The sequence below is a fragment of the Bos indicus x Bos taurus genome, chromosome 2, assembly GCF_003369695.1.
Source record: "Bos indicus x Bos taurus breed Angus x Brahman F1 hybrid chromosome 2, Bos_hybrid_MaternalHap_v2.0, whole genome shotgun sequence".
Taxonomy (NCBI): Eukaryota; Metazoa; Chordata; class Mammalia; order Artiodactyla; family Bovidae; genus Bos; species Bos indicus x Bos taurus.
In genome coordinates this window covers 27,793,420-27,810,674 of record NC_040077.1, presented here as the reverse complement: position 1 = coordinate 27,810,674, position 17,255 = coordinate 27,793,420, and the positions used below count along the sequence as shown (strand labels likewise).

General features: G+C 41.9%; 1 protein-coding gene across 1 annotated transcript in view; it reads right to left on the bottom strand.

Annotated features, from left to right (window-relative positions):
• STK39 (serine/threonine kinase 39) overlaps positions 1–17,255 on the bottom strand; it is a 322,691-nt gene that overhangs the window by 220,245 nt on the left and 85,191 nt on the right. Inside the window, exons 3-5 of the mRNA XM_027558523.1 lie at positions 14,233–14,341; positions 10,912–11,053; positions 9,630–9,685 (exon numbers count right to left, since the gene is read on the bottom strand). Coding sequence (XP_027414324.1) covers positions 9,630–9,685; positions 10,912–11,053; positions 14,233–14,341 — 307 coding nt within the window. The remainder of the gene's footprint in view (positions 1–9,629; positions 9,686–10,911; positions 11,054–14,232; positions 14,342–17,255) is intronic.

Below are 17,255 nucleotides of genomic sequence, written 5' to 3'. Positions count from 1 at the left end.
AGAAAGCACTGGCAGACAAAGCTGGAAAATCAGTCTTCATATGCCACATTAGGGAGCTGGGGCTTTATTCCCTCAGCAACAGTTTTAGACTTTATGCCAGGAAATCAAGTGGTCAGATCTGTACTGTGGATTCTTCTCTCTGATGACACTGAGGAAGTTGATGGAAAGAAGAATAAAAGGAGAGCAAAATGTTAGAGCAGGATGTCACAGGCTGCCTTCAGCCTCGCCTTCCCAGCCACATCCCTGTGATCTTGCTGCTGCTGCTAAGTCACTTCAGTCATGTCTAACTCTGTGCGAACCCATAGACAGCAGCCCACCAGGCTTCCCCATGCCTGGGATTCTCCAGGCAAGAACACTGGAGTGGGGTGCCATTTCCTTCTCCCCCTGTGATCTTCAGTTCAGTTCAGTCACTCAATCATGTCCGATTCTTTGCAACCCCATGAATTGCAGCATGCCAGGCCTCCCTGTCCATCACCAACTCCCGGAGTTCACCCAAACTCATGTCCATGGAGTTGGTGATGCCATCCAGCCATCTCATCCTCTGTCGTCCCCTTCTCCTCCTGCCCCCAATCCCTCCCAGCATCAGGGTCTTTTCCAATGAGTCAACTCTTCACATGAGGTGGCCAAAGTATTGGAATTTCAGCCTCAGCATCAGTCCTTCCAAAGAACACCCAGGACTGGTCTCCTTTAGGATGGACTAGTTGGATCTCCTTGCAGTCCAAGGGACTCTCAAGAGTCTTCTCCAACACCACAGTTCAAAAGCATCAATTCTTCGGCACTCAGCTTGCTTCACAGTCCAACTCTCACATCCATACATGACCACTGGAAAAACCACAGCCTTGACTAGACGGACCTTTGTTGGCAAAGTAATGTCTCTGCTTTTGAATATGCTATCTAGGTTGGTCATAACTTTCCTTCCAAGGAGTAAGCGTCTTTTAATTTCAGGGCTGCAATCACCATCTGCAGTGATTTTGGAGCCCCCAAAAATAAAGTCTGACACTATTTCCCCATCTATTTCCCATGAAGTGATGGGACCAGATGCCACGATCTTCATTTTCTGAATGTTGAGCTTTAAGCCAACTTTTTCACTCTCCTCTTTCACTTTCATCAACAGGCTTTTTAGTTCCTCTTCACTTTCTGCCATAGGGTTATTGATCTTAGGATGCCTTAAATAATTAAAGGTGTCCCCTATTTCAATAGGAAAGCAATATGAGCTAACTAATTCTAACATGGAATGTGTGTTAACTCCTTTAGCCCTCTGGTATTTTCCCATTACACAGAAGTGGAAACTGAGACGCAGGGAGGTTAAATGACTACAGGGCCAGGATTGAAGCCACAGCAGTCAGGTGCCAGAGCCCACCCTCTAAATCAAAGCACCCATGAACACAGTGACATCATCATTTCCTCATTCAGATGCCTTGTGGACTTCAGAACTCTCTCATATGAATCAGGGCTACATCTGGTGCACCGAGGGAGCCCAAACCAGCTTGCCTGAAGCAGCAGCTTCTCTTCGCTATAACATGAGAAACACTCCTCTCTCGCACCGAAGTACACCTCATCAGTGCCAAAGAACACAGAGAGAACACACAGGAATCCAGCAGCTACAGGTATAAAACTCCACCACCTTGCACACCTTTTTCTGGGTCCCTGAGAATAATACCTGAGTACTGGGAACAAGTTAAGTCTAGTCGCAAGTTGTCCTGAGGAAGTTTTTAGTCATAGGGTTTTCAGTGTTCAAGGAGCTGACTAAAGCTGAAAATGTATTTCCATGGTTAACTAAGGGAAATAATCTCCCTCCCAACAAGCAGAGATGCTACCCAAAGTGACACCATTGTGCCTTAGACAGTGAGACACCCAAGGCGTAAGCTTGATTTGTACAGGCTAAGATACTCTGAGACAGATGGGAGGATAACTTTCTAAAGTTCTAGGCTGCCTTAGTTAACTGGGTTCCAGGTTCAATCTCTGACATGAAAAACTAGGGATGGGAAATTCACACTCACTCATGCACACCTAAAAGGCACGAACCTGAGATCTCCCGAGATCTCCCTTACACACGCAGTCCTATGTCTCTGGAAAGCCCTTCAGAAATGAACCATTTTTAAATCAACATTCTTCATGTTTAAGAGTGGTCGATATTTTTTAAAAAGCCTAACATAAATATACTTGTAGTGACCACCCCCAAAGGGATCTGTTTTATATGAATTTCAGTTTTAGAATAGCATCTCATTAATTCCAGATGAACAGGCTCAGTCACTTTCCAGACAAGGCACTAAGCCCTTCCTGACATTACATGACAGAGATCAAATGGGAAAATAAAATGCTAGGCCGTGGGAAGAACATGACATTCAAATAACCACTCCTTCTATCACATTGTAGCAAAGACTATTATACTCACTAAGGCATCCTCTCCAAGTTTATTACCAGGAAGACAGACAGACACAAACACACACACACACACAGGTTTTCTGAGCACAGAAAATACACTAAGAAGTAAAGCATTTTCTATTAAACCCAGAGTAGGCCATACTCAGGTTTTAATTCACTACATGAAACCTGAAGTTTTCTAGTCTGAAAAGAGTGTGGCGTCACTACCATGAGTAATTCTGCACCAAATGACACTTAAGGTGATGGCTTCTCCCATTCCCTGAAACCTCACCAGTGATGCTGTGAGCAAGGAGGGAAAAGGTGCTGAATATGTTTCCCAGCCCCAAACAGAATCAATTTACGCCAAGAGGGAGAAGCACTAGCGATCGCTGTTGGTCTTCCACCCAAAACAGAGATCATTCAAATCCAGGTTTAGGGTTCTCTTCCCAGAAATCCCACAGTTAGGGGGTCACAGGCTTGGAAGCCAGACTGCCCAAATCTGAAGCCTGACCCTACCACTTATTCCACATGTAATCTGGGCCACTTACTTCCCCTCTCTATCTTAGCAGCTGGCGGGTAAAGTGAGCATAACGAGAGCATCGGCCCATGGGGCTCTACTACAGCCTACCCACTTTGTGAGGCTGAGTCAGCGCACTCAGCACATGGAACCAGGCCTGGCACACAGGAAACACTTGACAAGATCAGGTGCTGATTTTACAGCCACACTCACTGAAAATACATGGAATTCCCATGGAATTGCTACTGTTGGAAATGGAGCCAAGCATTCCAGCCTTAGTCACCACACGTGTTGGCTGCATCTTAGGCAAGAGTTTCTAGTGATCTGAACCTGGCCCCTTCATTTTCCCTTTTCTAATAAAAAAAGGTTTTAGAAAGGAAATATATATATATATATTTTATATATATATATATATACACAAAGAATATGTGACTTTTTAAATAAAAATGTTATGTTTCTATTAAAAAGCAGAAAAAACTCTTTTAAAAAATATTCATAATACTCTCAAGGTAAACAAACACAGCATTCAAAGAAGTATATGCAAACCTCTCCCAGTTTAACTTGTATTGCAGAAAACAGAGACTAGGGAGCTTAAAGACATGAAGGGAAGAGAGTACAAACACTCTTAAGTACAAGAAGTAGATTATTTGTCCAAAAAGTGAAGAGGAACTAAAGAGCCTCTTGATGAAAGTGAAAGAGGAGAGTGAAAAAGTTGACTTAAAGCTCAACATTCAGAAAACCAAGATCATGGCATCTGGTCCCATCACTTCATGGCAAACAGATGGGGAAACAGTGGAAACAGTGGCATGCTTTTATTTTGGGGGGCTCCAAAGTCACTGCAGATGGTGACTGCAGCCATGAAGTTAAAAGACATTTACTCCTTGGAAGGAAAGTTATGACCAACCTAGATAGCATATTCAAAAGCAGAGACATTACTTTGCCAACAAAGGTCCATGTAGTCAAGACTATGGTTTTTCCAGTGGTCATGTATGGATGTGAGAGTTAGACTGTGAAGAAGGCTGAGCGCTGAAGAATTAATGCTTTTGAACTGTGGTGTTGAGAAGACTCTTGAGAGTCCCTTGGACTGCAAGGAGATTCAACCAGTCCATTCTAAAGGAGACCAGTCCTGGGTGGTCTTTGGAAGGAATGATGCTGAGGCTGAAACTCCAATACCTTGGCCACCTCATGCGAAGAGTTGACTCATTGGAAAAGACCCTGATGCTGGGAGGGATTGGGGGCAGGAGGAGAAGGGGACCACAGAGGGTGAGATGGCTGACGGCATCACCAACTCCATGGACTTGAGTTTGAGTGAACTCCAGGAGTTGGTGATGGACAGGGAGGCCTGGCGTGCTGCAATTCATGGGGTCACAAAGACTCGGACATGACTGAGAGGCTGAACTGAACTGAACAGCAACAAAGAGACAGTCTAGCTCTGCTGCTGCTGAGTCCTCTTCAGCTTTGCCACACTCTTGCCCTACCCTGCCCACACAAGGTACCAGCAAAAGACCTGAGGACCCCTGGCCCAAGTTTGCTCAGACAGCAAGCCACTGCCTGAGAGTGTCAAAATCCTGTACCCGGCGAGAGCAGCAGCAGCCAGCTTTTCCAAGGAATCACTGCATGTTTTTCTTTTAAAGGCAATAATCTTGAGAGTTAAAATAAAAAATTTAATTTGAAATACTGTATAAACTCAATGTTATGCTCAAGTCAGAGGATATGAAGAACATTAAACGTGAATTCTAGAAAGCTATAGCTGAGCTGCAGAGATGGAGACAGTGTACACTCACATGCCTGATAACCCACCACAGCTCATGAAGATTCATACTTCATCACCACACGAGCCACGGAGACGCACATACAATGACACCCAGAAAAGCTGGGGGGAAAGCCCAGACTGACTGTCTACAAATTCCTCACCATGTGCTGGGCACCGTCCTAAGCACTATAGACACGGATCCATTTAACCTCATGATAGCCCAAGTGGGGGCTTCCTGCAAGTGCCCTTCCAAATGCAGCAGTCCCTGCCACACACCTGCTGGGTTACACTCAATACCGCCACCCGCAGTGAGGGAAAAAAAAACCCAGTCCTGAGAGGGAGAAGAAAAGTCGGGAAATCTTACCTCAGGGGATCTCAACTGAGAAAAAAAGAAAAAGGGCAATGTGCTCCCTGGGGCCCAGAGCACGAGCTGGGCTTCATTAGTCTGACAGGAACACCGGGACAGAATGACTGGCAGAGAACCAGGTGGCGCAGAAGCCAGGGGCTGACGCCCCTCAGCATTTCAAAAGCAGTTCGCTGCCACTTTGACTCTCTCAGTGAGAAATGATGGTTTCATCACAAAACAGAAAAAATTCATTGTACTTTTTAATTAGCTTACAGCAAAAGTAATAATAAGTTAGCTTCCAAGTGCCATAATTAATAAGCACTTCCTTTTTATAACTCATAAAGCCCCTCAGAGCTGAACCTCTTGCAAGACAAATTTGAGGTACATATGATCTTCAGGCAGTGGAAGGGCTGGTAGGCGCAAGTCTGTCAGTAGGAGTTACAGTAGTAACAGCAACAAGATTAGCAGTGGCAGCTGCTGATATTTCCTGCGTGCCAATCATGTGCCAGCAGCTGTTGGAAGATCACTGGATACAAAGAGTCTCATCTGATTTCAGGAAAAAAAGATGAAGAGGGCTTCCCTGGTAGTTCAGTGGTAAAGTATCCATTTGCCAGTGCAGGAGACACAAGTTCAATCCCTGATCCAGGAAGATTCCACTCAGAGCAACTAAGCCCATGCACCACAACTACTGAGCCTGTGCTTTGCTGCTGCTGCTGCTGCTAAGTCGCTTCAGTCGTGTCCGACTCTGTGCGACCCCATAGACGGCAGCCCACCAGGCTCCCCGATCCCTGGGATTCTCCAGGCAAGACAGCCTGTGCTCTAGAGCCCAGGGAACAGCAACTACTGAAGCTCAAGTGCCTAGAGTCTGTGCTCCACAACGAGAGAAGCCACTGCAATGAGAAGCCTGCACATCTCAACTACAGACTAGCCTCTTCTCTCTGCAACTAGAGAAAAGCCCTTGCAGCAGTGAAGACCCACCAAGCCAATACATAAATACATATATATAAAATTTTAAAAGTCTAGAAAATGAACTTGTTTTAAAAAAAAAAAGATGAAGTGGCTTATACCTGTATCTCCCTTTAAAGAAACTGAGTCTTTAAGATGTTGAGCATGAGAATTGACCAAGGTCCCAGAGCTTGAGAATTGACGTGGGAATTTCAACCAAGTGCAAGTTCCTCAGTCATGTCCGACTCTTTGTGACCCCATGGACTGTAGCTTGCCAGGCTCCTCTGTCCATGGAATTCTCCAGGCAAGAATAGTGGAGTGGGTAGCCATTCCCTTCTCAAGAGGATCTTCCCAACCCAGGGATTAAACCCATGTCTCACACATTGCAGGCAGATTCTTTACTGTCTGGGCCACTAGGGAAGCCCAAGAATACTGAAGTGGGTAGCCTAGTCCTTCCCCAGGGGATCTTCCCAACCCAGAAATTACACCCAGGTCTCCTGCATTGCAGGCAGATTCTTTACCAGCTGAGCTACTAGGCAAGCCCTCAACCAAGCCAGCTGATCTCAGAGATCCTCTTCTTAACAACTAGACTATCTGATGCTGGAAGGTTCGAAGCTTTTGTTCACACATTTTTTTCAGTTGTTTAGTTGAAGTCTTTTCTTCATAATGCCCCTAGCCTGTGGGATAAAGGCCACTCTCTAAAGGAAGGACAAGATGTGCATATAGAAACCACTGACTTGGCTCAAGAACAAAAGTCAGCATCAATAATGATAAGAGTCTCCAAAGCAGGGAGGGGAATGAGAGATGAATTGAGAACCGGCCAAAGACTGCTGAGTACTGAAGCCAGGTGATGCATACCAGAGGATTCTTCCTACTCTTCTCAACTTTGGGATACGTTTGATAACTTTCACAATGGCTTCTAAAATGGCTTTGATTTATTGACAGTTAATTAAGTTTGTGGAGTCCTTTCATTTGTTTTACTAGGTCATATATTGACATGGTTCAAAATTCAGAATGTTTTAAAAGGTATATACTCTACCACCCCCACTGCCATTATACTTCTAATACTTCTTTGCACAAATATACAGAGATATTCTTATTTCTATTTCTTTCACAAAAGGTGGCATATTATATACATAGTATTTCACCTTGTGTTAACTTAACCACGTAACCCAGTGATTTTCCCCCACTGGTGTACAGAGAACTTCTTATTCTCCATCGGTGGGTCTTCCATAGTATAGATATACCATAAACCTACTTAACCAGGACACCTCAGCTGTTCCTAATCTTTTGCTACCACAATAAATAAGCCTATACTGTCTTTTTACTGTCGATTGCCCATTTTGAGAGTCACACTAACCATTTCTCACATTTATTTACTTACTGCCAAAACAGTAAGCAGGGGTGGATCCAGGTTTCACGGGGCATAAAGTTTAGACAATTTGAAAGATCCTCTTTAAAACAGAAAATACAAAATCATGAGTACAAAATGATATATAAATGTGTGTATTTCTTTTAAATTAAAAATTCTTATCAATTCACTGGAGTCTTAAAGATTAAGGTCCTTTCTTCCAGGATCTTTTTAGACAACTTAACAAAAAATGTTTATACACAAATACCTCCCCCTTTTGCAAACTGACATCTCTGGGTGGAGACACCTAGAATACTCTGTAACTTTCCAAAACCTACTGTATTGCACTTATAGGGGCTTGAATCCTACCATTTAGTAGCTGCACAGGAAGTCCCTGTCTTTGAGAATGACAGGCAATATCATCATGGTCTCACAGATGTGGAAACTGAGGCTTAGAGATGCTGTGATTTGCCCCAGGTTGTACAGTGGTATTAAATCAGGCCTGCTTGATTCCAAAGCCTTTGTGCTTGACTGACACACTGCGTGCCTTCCCGGTGGTCTTAAACTCGACTAAATTAATCTTTTCAAAAGAGAAGACTAATAAAAGATAACATCGCCATTATTACTTCCCTAAGGAAGAAACATCTGATCTCAAACAAATCCACAGTTTCCCTTTTATATTTTCAAAACATCTTTCTTTAAAAAAAAAACAAAAAAAACTTGGTAATAGTCTCTGTAAGTGTATCTAACTAAACGCAGAGCCTAAGGTCAGCATCGTGCTCACTATATAGCTGGGACATCACCTGACTGGTCCTCTGGTACCCAGAGAAGGGGCACAATGAATCAAAGAGATGACTCAATGCTCATCCTTTGTGTTGGGGGTGTGTGTGTTTTCTGCTGACCTCTCACATTTCGAATAATATCCCTAGATCCTCAGATCTGTCTAGAAACAAGAGTGGTACCAAGGACTGCCATCAATTTCATTCTAATAACTAGATATGCAAAGACTTTAAACCTATCCTAGAAGGTAAGACTCTTCCCATCCAACTCAAATAGAAGCAGATCAGACTAACTAAATGTTTTCAACATTTTTTCAATAACACAAGCCAGATCGGTGACTGATTGTCACCACGGATATTGCTAGGATGTGCTGCTAGTGACATGTCATGCCTGGAAGCCAGAAGGCTGAACATCCTGTAATGACACAGACAGTCTAGTACAGAGAGGGGACTGTGGAGCCAAAAATGCCCAAAGTGCTGCTGGTTGAGAGGATTGCTGAGACAGCCCTTCACAGAAGGGGGATAAAACAAGAGTGGATATGCACATGGCTACATTTTATCCCAGGCCTTTCAAGTTATTCTAGGAGCATTAACAAAATGAGAGGTTCTGCATGGAGAAGGCTCCTGTCAATGCTCTCATTTGATCTTTACTACACTGCCAGGCCCCATCAACTGTCAAGAATCGAAATGAAGGGTCAAATTTGAGAGTAAATTAAGCCCTAGGTTTCAAGAATTCACAAATCTTTCAGCCATCGCTTGAGAAATAAAGGGCTTAAAATTAATGTGTACGGTGTTTTAAACTTTCAAACTCATTCAAAAAAACTTCCCAAAGTGCTTCTTGCATTTATATAAATATCACCATTATTCAATCTGGAAGGTAGAAAATAAAATTAAAATTGTCCTTTATTAAAAGGCTGTGTTCTAAAACAGCAATTTATAGGAAGATCTAACAAAGATCTATCAAAACAATAGGAAAACATGTTATACCTCAGATCCAAACATTCAATAATAAGGCAGCCCAAATACTGGGGTACCTACAATGGAATTCTACTCAGCCACTCAAAAGAATGAAAGAATGTTGCCATTTTTAACAACATGGGTGGACCCGGAGGGCATTACAATAAACGGGAAGTAAGTCAGAGAAAGACAACATCTGTATGGTATCACTTGTATGCAGAATCTAAAAAATAAAACAAGCTAGTGAATATAACTGAAGAGAAGCAGACTTACAGAGAGAGCAAACTAGTGGTTACCAATAAGGAGAGGGAAGTAGGGAGGGGCGGTGTAAGAGGCACAAACCACCATGCACAAAACAAGCTACAAGGACATCTATCCAACACAGGGAATGTAGCCAGAATTTTATAATAACTACAAATGGAATACTAACTTTTAAAACTGTGGAGCACTACACTGTATGTCTGCAACTTACATAATATTATACATCAACTATACATCAAGTTAAAAAAGAAAAAAGACTACATGCATTATTCATTTCTTAGGAAGGACTCTACATTCTTTGAAGTTGTAACACGTCCATAAACAAGCAGAGAATGCTTTATCTTTGTCAGCTTTACCTGCTATTTGTACTGAACCATCTTCACCCAGAAGAATATTACCAGCTTTCAAATCCCTATTAGGAAAAAGACAGAATTTAATGCTAGAGTACAGACAATATATTGCATTAATTCACTCAGGGAGATTTTAAAACATATCATATAATTTAGCTGTTTGACATAATTATTATTTTACAAATATAATATTTGTAAAACAAATTTAAAAAGTTACAAGGGCACACTGTGATTTTATAGTTTGCTCCTGAAGGATGGTTAGGGTTTTATATTATAACACTTAGTTTTTGTGATACTATTATCCAGATTTAATTAAAACAGTGAGTAGATACTTTATGTTACAGAATTAGAGACTGTCCACATACTCACAATACTATCATTTTATCAAGAATTAAAGCCCAGTCTATGTAAAACTGCTTTACTTCAACTTAAATTTGTCTGTGGTACAATTTCAAATCAAACACATAAGACTCTTAGACAATGGATTTGATCAGTCTCTTCTCTGGGGAGATCCTGATTACAAATACTAATTATAATAGTCTATATTTCTTCACTATATAAAAGTTGTGCTCAGTAGCCTTAACACTTAAGAAAAATGACAATTTACAAGTTTGATTTCTAAAGTAATATTTTTCTAATCATTAAAAGACATAGTAAATATCATAAACCATATAGTTCACTCATGGTTCAGGGCCGGGGAATTACAAATATTAGTATTATGGTTAATGGTGGTTTACTTGCAACTATTTCTAAGAGCCCAAGTAACACTAACCCATTTGAAACATCAAGTGCTCGCATTCTATGCTATTTCGCTGTGTAAAGAATTAGCACTGTATGTCACAGAAGAGATGAAATTAGTGCCTCTCCTCCTCTCCCACCACCATGTCAAAAATAATTAACATATTACATGTTTGGAACACTCTTGCCTGCGTTATAAAGCTAGAGATGCCGACCTAAGTTAGAAATGAGGCTTCCTAGGTGGCTCAGTGGTAAAGAATCGGAGACTCAGCAAGCATGGGTTCAACCCCTGGGTTGGGAAGATCCCCTGGAGAAGGTAATGGCAACTCACTCCAGTACTCTTGCCTTGAAAATCATATGGATAGGGGAGGCTTGTGGGCTTCAGTCCATGGGGTTGCCAAGAGACAGTCACAACTTAACGACTGAGCATACACATGCAAGTTAGACACATATCAATACTTAACTGTGAGGTGTGTTTCCTTAACATTCTCTACTAACTAGGACTGAAGCTATGGACAGCTGAATTGAAACACCTCTGCAGAAGCCATACCTGTGAATCTGACCATTTCTGTGTAGATAGTCTAAGCCTTCCAAAACTTCTTTAAGAATTGTTGCTATTATTGCCTCTTCCAGAACCCCGTTCTTGTGTTCTCCTCGATTGACGATGTATTTTATGATATCCAACATTGAACCTAAGTGGACAGACAGAAGAATTAAACAATTGTATAAGCACCTTCACGATCTTTCCAGAACAGGGCTCCCTACTTAAAAAACTAAATATTTTTTTGTTGTTGTTTATTTAGCACAAATATTCCCAAGGCATACAAACAGCTGCATGGCAGCCCATGGCCAGAAAAACATTAAATCCAAGTCTGCAAGCCCACAACCTGCTGAACTTAATGAGAGGGGTTCTGGGTCAAGAAGCAGAAGCCTGTGCATGACCACTGCAGTTAGTCCCTTTCCCCAAGACATGCAATTGGTTACAGATTAAAAGGAGGTTCAGGATGTCTACACAGAAAAAGAAAGGAACAGGAAGCCAGGGGAAAAGACAGCAGGGAACTGCTGAGAGAAAGGAGCACAGTTCTTCTGTAACCCCTAAGACACAGGTAGCAGAAGCGAGAAGAAAGTACACTGCTTCTAGAGACCCCTGCTTGTGACGAGAAGACTTCTTTCTGTGACGCTAGGCAATCTTTATTCCATTTACTTGACACTGATGCACTGAGTTTAATAATAAAGAAATGAATGCACACTACTTTGTTACTATACACAGATTAGTATCCTTGGCACTCTGAATTCATATTTCAACACATGTGAATTAATATTCTAAACCTCCTGGGCATTTTAAGAGCCATAATTACCTGGGGGTTCAACATTTCTGAAGAGTTACCAAATAGCTCACCTCAGGACCTGAGTTTGGCTCCAAGCTCTCTCTGATTAACTAGGAGGATTGAGTTTCCCCATCAGGTATTACTACAGCAGACTAGCCACCTGCCCTTCATTAAGAGATCTGATGTGATAAAACAGTATAGAAGAAAACAAATGCAGAGTTCTTCCCCTCCCCCCTCCCCACCCCCCCCCCACCCCCCCACTGAGAGAAACAAAATATCTCTTTATTGGCTGACTCTTGGATTTTTGGATTATTTAGAAATAACATTTCCAAAAACATTTTATTTTTTAATCTTATAGGGATATATCATACCAGGCATGGATGCATTTCTGGGGCTTCCCAGGTGGCACTATTGGTAAAGAACAGACCTGCCAATGCAGGAGACATAAGAAACTCTGATTCGATCCCTGGGTTGGGAAGATCCCCTGGAGGAGGGCACAGCAACCCACTCCAGTACTCTTGCCTGGAGAATCCCTTGGACAGAGGAGCCTGGTGGGCTACAGTTCACGGGGTTGCAAAGAGGCAGACATGAGTGAAGGGACTTAGCACGCACACACCCATGCATTTCTGGACTACTGAAAGAAAAGTGGGCCATGTCTGCATACATTCCCTTTACCTGTGGAAACCTGTTTAAAACTTGTTCCTCTTACCTAAAGCCTGGGAAGGCTAAATTTAATTCCTTTAAAAAGACAATGAAATTTTCTATCCAGTCCACAAGGAAGGGCACAGGGGATACTTTCAAGCTTACAAAAAGTAATTGGGATTAAAAATAAAGAGAGGAAGTAAAACCTGCAAGGTCCCAGGTTACCAGAATTTCTTGTTTCCTTCGTTAGTGGACGCCACAGGAAGAGACCTGGTTAAGGTCATCATTGATAAAGCACCACCCTCAGCAGAACCAAGACGCAGTCCTGAGGCTCAACACTGCAGTCAGCTCCAAGGGCTTCCTTTTCCTCCTTTCCTTTTTAATTAAAAACCAGAGTCGGCACTCGAGGAAACAATGACTAACAGGATTGACAAGACTGGGAACAGAACCGAACTAAGTTCTCCTGGGCTCCCTACCGAGACTTACACAAGCAAACCCGAGGCAATTACAATGCCTTCCTCATCTCATGGCAGGGCCTTGCTGGATCCAAGACAGTTTCTTCTTAAAAAAAATAAAAATTGAGATGTTTCCCTGATTCAGCCTTAGCTGAACTGGGCTTGCAAATAAAAGTGGCCTCCACAGTATCAGCCCCACTCTGTCCGTTCTCACTGCATCCAGACACTACCCTACATTCTCCCCTGCTCGTAATATACTTCATATCTCAGAAAGACAGATATACAGGGAGGAAGGGATGCTGGGTGTTGGGTATGCTTGCGCTTTCTCAGCTCCAGTTTTCAGCTCTGTACAATGAAGGTGATGATACTTTTAGGGCAGTGTGGCTTGTAGGTCCACAGCTCCCAGCGTCAACACTTTTGACGTGTGTGACCTTGGGCAAGCTGTCTAATTCTCTTGGGCTCTTGTGTACTTTCTGAAAAATGTGGATGATGACACCTGCCATTCGAGGGTGTTGCCCGGATTACATGAAATAAGGCAATAAATCACCTTGCAAGGGATCTAACCATGGAGAAAGCATTCAAGGAAACTAACCGTGATGATGATCCTTCCCTATCAAAGAGTGAGGCTAGAAGATGAAAGGGAAAAAAAAAAATATGGGCATGGGAAAGTGTCTTACAAATTACATTCAGTTCAGTCGCTCAGTCATGTCTGACTCTTGTCTGTGGCTTTTTTAACTTCCGTGATCTGAGGCTGGAAAGATAAAGTTCCCTTTCCTTTCCCACGTGTTCCTTCATGAAACCCACAATCTGAAAATACCCTGTCCAATACCGTAGCCACTGGCCACCTGAGGTTATTTAAATAAAGTTGATTAAAATTGAATAGAAATTCAGTCCCTCAGTAACACTAGCCACATGTCAAATACTCGATCCACCAGAAGAAACTGGAGAGCACAGCACACATTTCCATCAGCACAGACCTTTTAACAAACAGCAGTGAAATAACTTGTTATCTTACAAGGTGTGAAAGATTTGAATAATGTTAAAAATGAATGCTTTAAAAGAGAAAGGCCTGGTTAACTTTTCTGAAGAGACAAAGATGATGAGATCTTGCAGGACATGAGCACATGGAGAAGGACAGACTGACATCCAGGGCTGAGGAGCAGCATAGAGACCTCAGACAGCAGAAGACTTTTGGGAAGTCTCACCCACGCCAAGAAGGCTGAGGTAGAAGAGGACACAGATAGTCCAGGAGTTACGCTGAATTATGGAAGGCTTTGAATATGAACATGAAGCAATCCAGACTTTACTCTCTAGGCAAATAATGAACCAAGAAAACTTTTAAATACAGGAGGAAGGGGATCAAATCTGAAATCTTATTCAATATACTGACTCACACAAAAGGAAAAAAAAGAAAAAAACAAGCAAATAATGAAAAAACCCACTTACCTCCACTTAGTAATTTCATGACCAGCCAAAGTTCGTCTTTTACCACAAAAGAGGTGTAATAGGTCACTACGTTGGGATGGCTGCACTGACTCATGGCTTGAATTTCTTTCTATAAAAAGAGCAAAACATGACATAGTACCATCGGGTGAAACCCGGGAAGTAAAAACAAGTGAACCCGGTTGAGTATTCAGGTAACGTTCCTACTTACAGCACACCTGGGCGAGGGTGAGGGGGTGGGGCTGCCTAGACCATTACTTTATATAAACCACATGAGAATTAACTCCCTCAATCGCATCATCCACTTGCTAGAATTAGGGAAGCCTCCCTAGAATTAGGAGACCACAGAGCCCTGTGGACCATCCGAGGGACAGAGAAACATCAGATCAGCACGCAGCCCACATAACCCTCCTCCCCTGCCTGCCATACGTGACAAGTGTCTCTGACCTGAACTGAAAGCATCAACAGAGACAAAAGATGGGTGAGCTACTAGGACACCTAAGTCTAGGTGCCAACCTGAGCTCCAGTGGTTCTTAGAGCCTCCCTCATCCAAAAAGGGACAACAGAGTTGCTTCTGTTTCTCAGGTCTGCTAAGACGGTAAATGAAAAACTACATATAAAAATGCTAGAGCATCATCTTCCACATTATCTTCCATGGGAGACAGTAGTGGTGGGAGACGCAGCTGGTAAAATGAAATAAGCTTGGGAAACATCAGATACTATATCTCACTTTAAAAGCATCACAGGCTACATTAGTTCTGTCAAAGGCTCTGAGAAGTCCTGCGGTAGATAAGCTGTCATAGTTGAATCCATATTAACAATGCAGGAAAATAATGCTTTGTGGGTCAGGGCTTAGAAAACACTGCTGCAGAAGAAAAAGTTTTATCAAGAGACAAAATCACGAAGCTCTGAAATCAAACAAATGAGCAACTTCTGTAAGACACATTTTTCTGCAGTACTCAAGTTCATATTGGTTTTGGTTTGCTGTTTTGTTATGGCCAGGTCAGGTGATGCCTATAAAAACCGTAAGTCAAATGCTGACCCTCAATCAAAGGTACCAAACCAGCATAACTCAATTTCAAGGTGCTGACCAAAAGCCACCAGAATAACCTAAGTCATCACAGAAACCTCACTTATATGATTGTGTATTCATGATGACATAAAAAGTATATTTGTGCACCTATACATTACCTTTATATATCCAGTATTATTTTAATCCTCAAATTACTAAGACAACCCTACGTGTCAATTAACTTGGCCTAAATATCATGACATGTAACACATACATATGTCTCAATACATGTTTTTTTAAATGCTTTTTATCATGGATAAACTCGTAAGAAAAAAAAGTCATATAAAACTATATAAAACTATAAAACTCCTAGAGGAGAACATAGGCAAAACACTCTCTGACATACATCACAGCAGGATCCTCTATGACCCACCTCCCAGAATATTGGAAATAAAAGCAAAAATAAACAAATGGGACCTAATTAAACTTAAAAGCTTCTGCACATCAAAGGAAACTATTAGCAAGGTGAAAAGAAAGCCTTCAGAATGGGAGAAAATAATAGCAAATGAAGCAACCGACAAACAACTAATCTCAAAAATATACAAGCAACTCCTACAGCTCAACTCCAGCAAAATAAATGACCCAATCAAAAAATGGGCCAAAGATCTAAATAGACATTTCTCCAAAGAAGACATACAGATGGCTAACAAACAAATGAAAAGATGCTCAACATCACTCATTATCAGAGAAATGCAAATCAAAACCACTATGAGATACCATTTCACACCAGTCAGAATGGCTGTGATCCAAAAGTCTACAAATAATAAATGCTGGAGAGGGTGTGGAGAAAAGGGAACCCTCTTACACTGTTGGTGGGAATGCAAACTAGTACAGCCACTATGGAGAACAGTGTGGAGATGCCTTAAAAAACTGGAAATAGAACTGCCTTATGATCCAGCAATCCCACTGCTGGGCATACACACTGAGGAAACCAGAAGGGAAAGAGACACGTGTACCCCAATGTTCATCGCAGCACTGTTTATAATAGCCAGGACATGGAAGCAACCTAGATGTCCATCAGCAGATGAATGGATAAGAAAGCTGTGGTACATATACACAATGGAGTATTACTCAGCCATTAAAAAGAATACATTTGAATCAGTTCTAATGAGGTGGATGAAACTGGAGCCTATTATACAGAGTGAAGTAAGCCAGAAGGAAAAACACCAATACAGTATACTAACGCATATATATGGAATTTAGAAAGATGGTAACAATAACCCTGTATACGAGATAGCAAAAGAGACACTGATGTATAGAACAGGCTTATGGACTCTGTGGGAGAGGGAGAGGGTGGGAAGATTTGGGAGAATGGCATTGAAACATGTGAAATGTCATGTAAGAAACGAGTTGCCAGTCCAGGTTCAATGCACGATGCTGGATGCTTTGGGGCTGGTGCACTGGGACGACCCAGAGGGATGGTATAGGGAGGGAGGAGGGAGGAGGGTTCAGGATGGGGAACACATGAGAAATAAAGGAATAAAAATAAAAAAATAAAAAATAAAAGAACTTAATTCATCCATGTAAAAAAAAAAAAAAACTATTTTTCCTATTTAAAAAAAAAAAAAAATCACCCATCATCTGTTTTCCTTTCATTATACAGTAACACTTTCCCATCATTTTCCTAATCCATTTAACTGATCACAGGTTTTCTAAATCTAACACTTTTCGATTCTGCACCTTTTGTCCTTTGAAGAAGATCTAAAACCTGAGCTCTAGTTTCCATCTGTTTCGAGTGTTAGGTTTCGATACCGTCAGACGTTCTGAAGGAGAACTGGAACGTTGCCCAGCACCCCTATTTCAGGTGGCCAGCATCTGCTCCTGTGGGCATGGCCCACTTTGAAGGCCTGCAGCTCCAGGTAGGGTCCAGTTTAAACAGATGCCCCTGTGGTTCACAGAAATGAGAACGATGTTTCTTCAAAGTATGGGTGTTCTACATTCTCAGTTTTATATC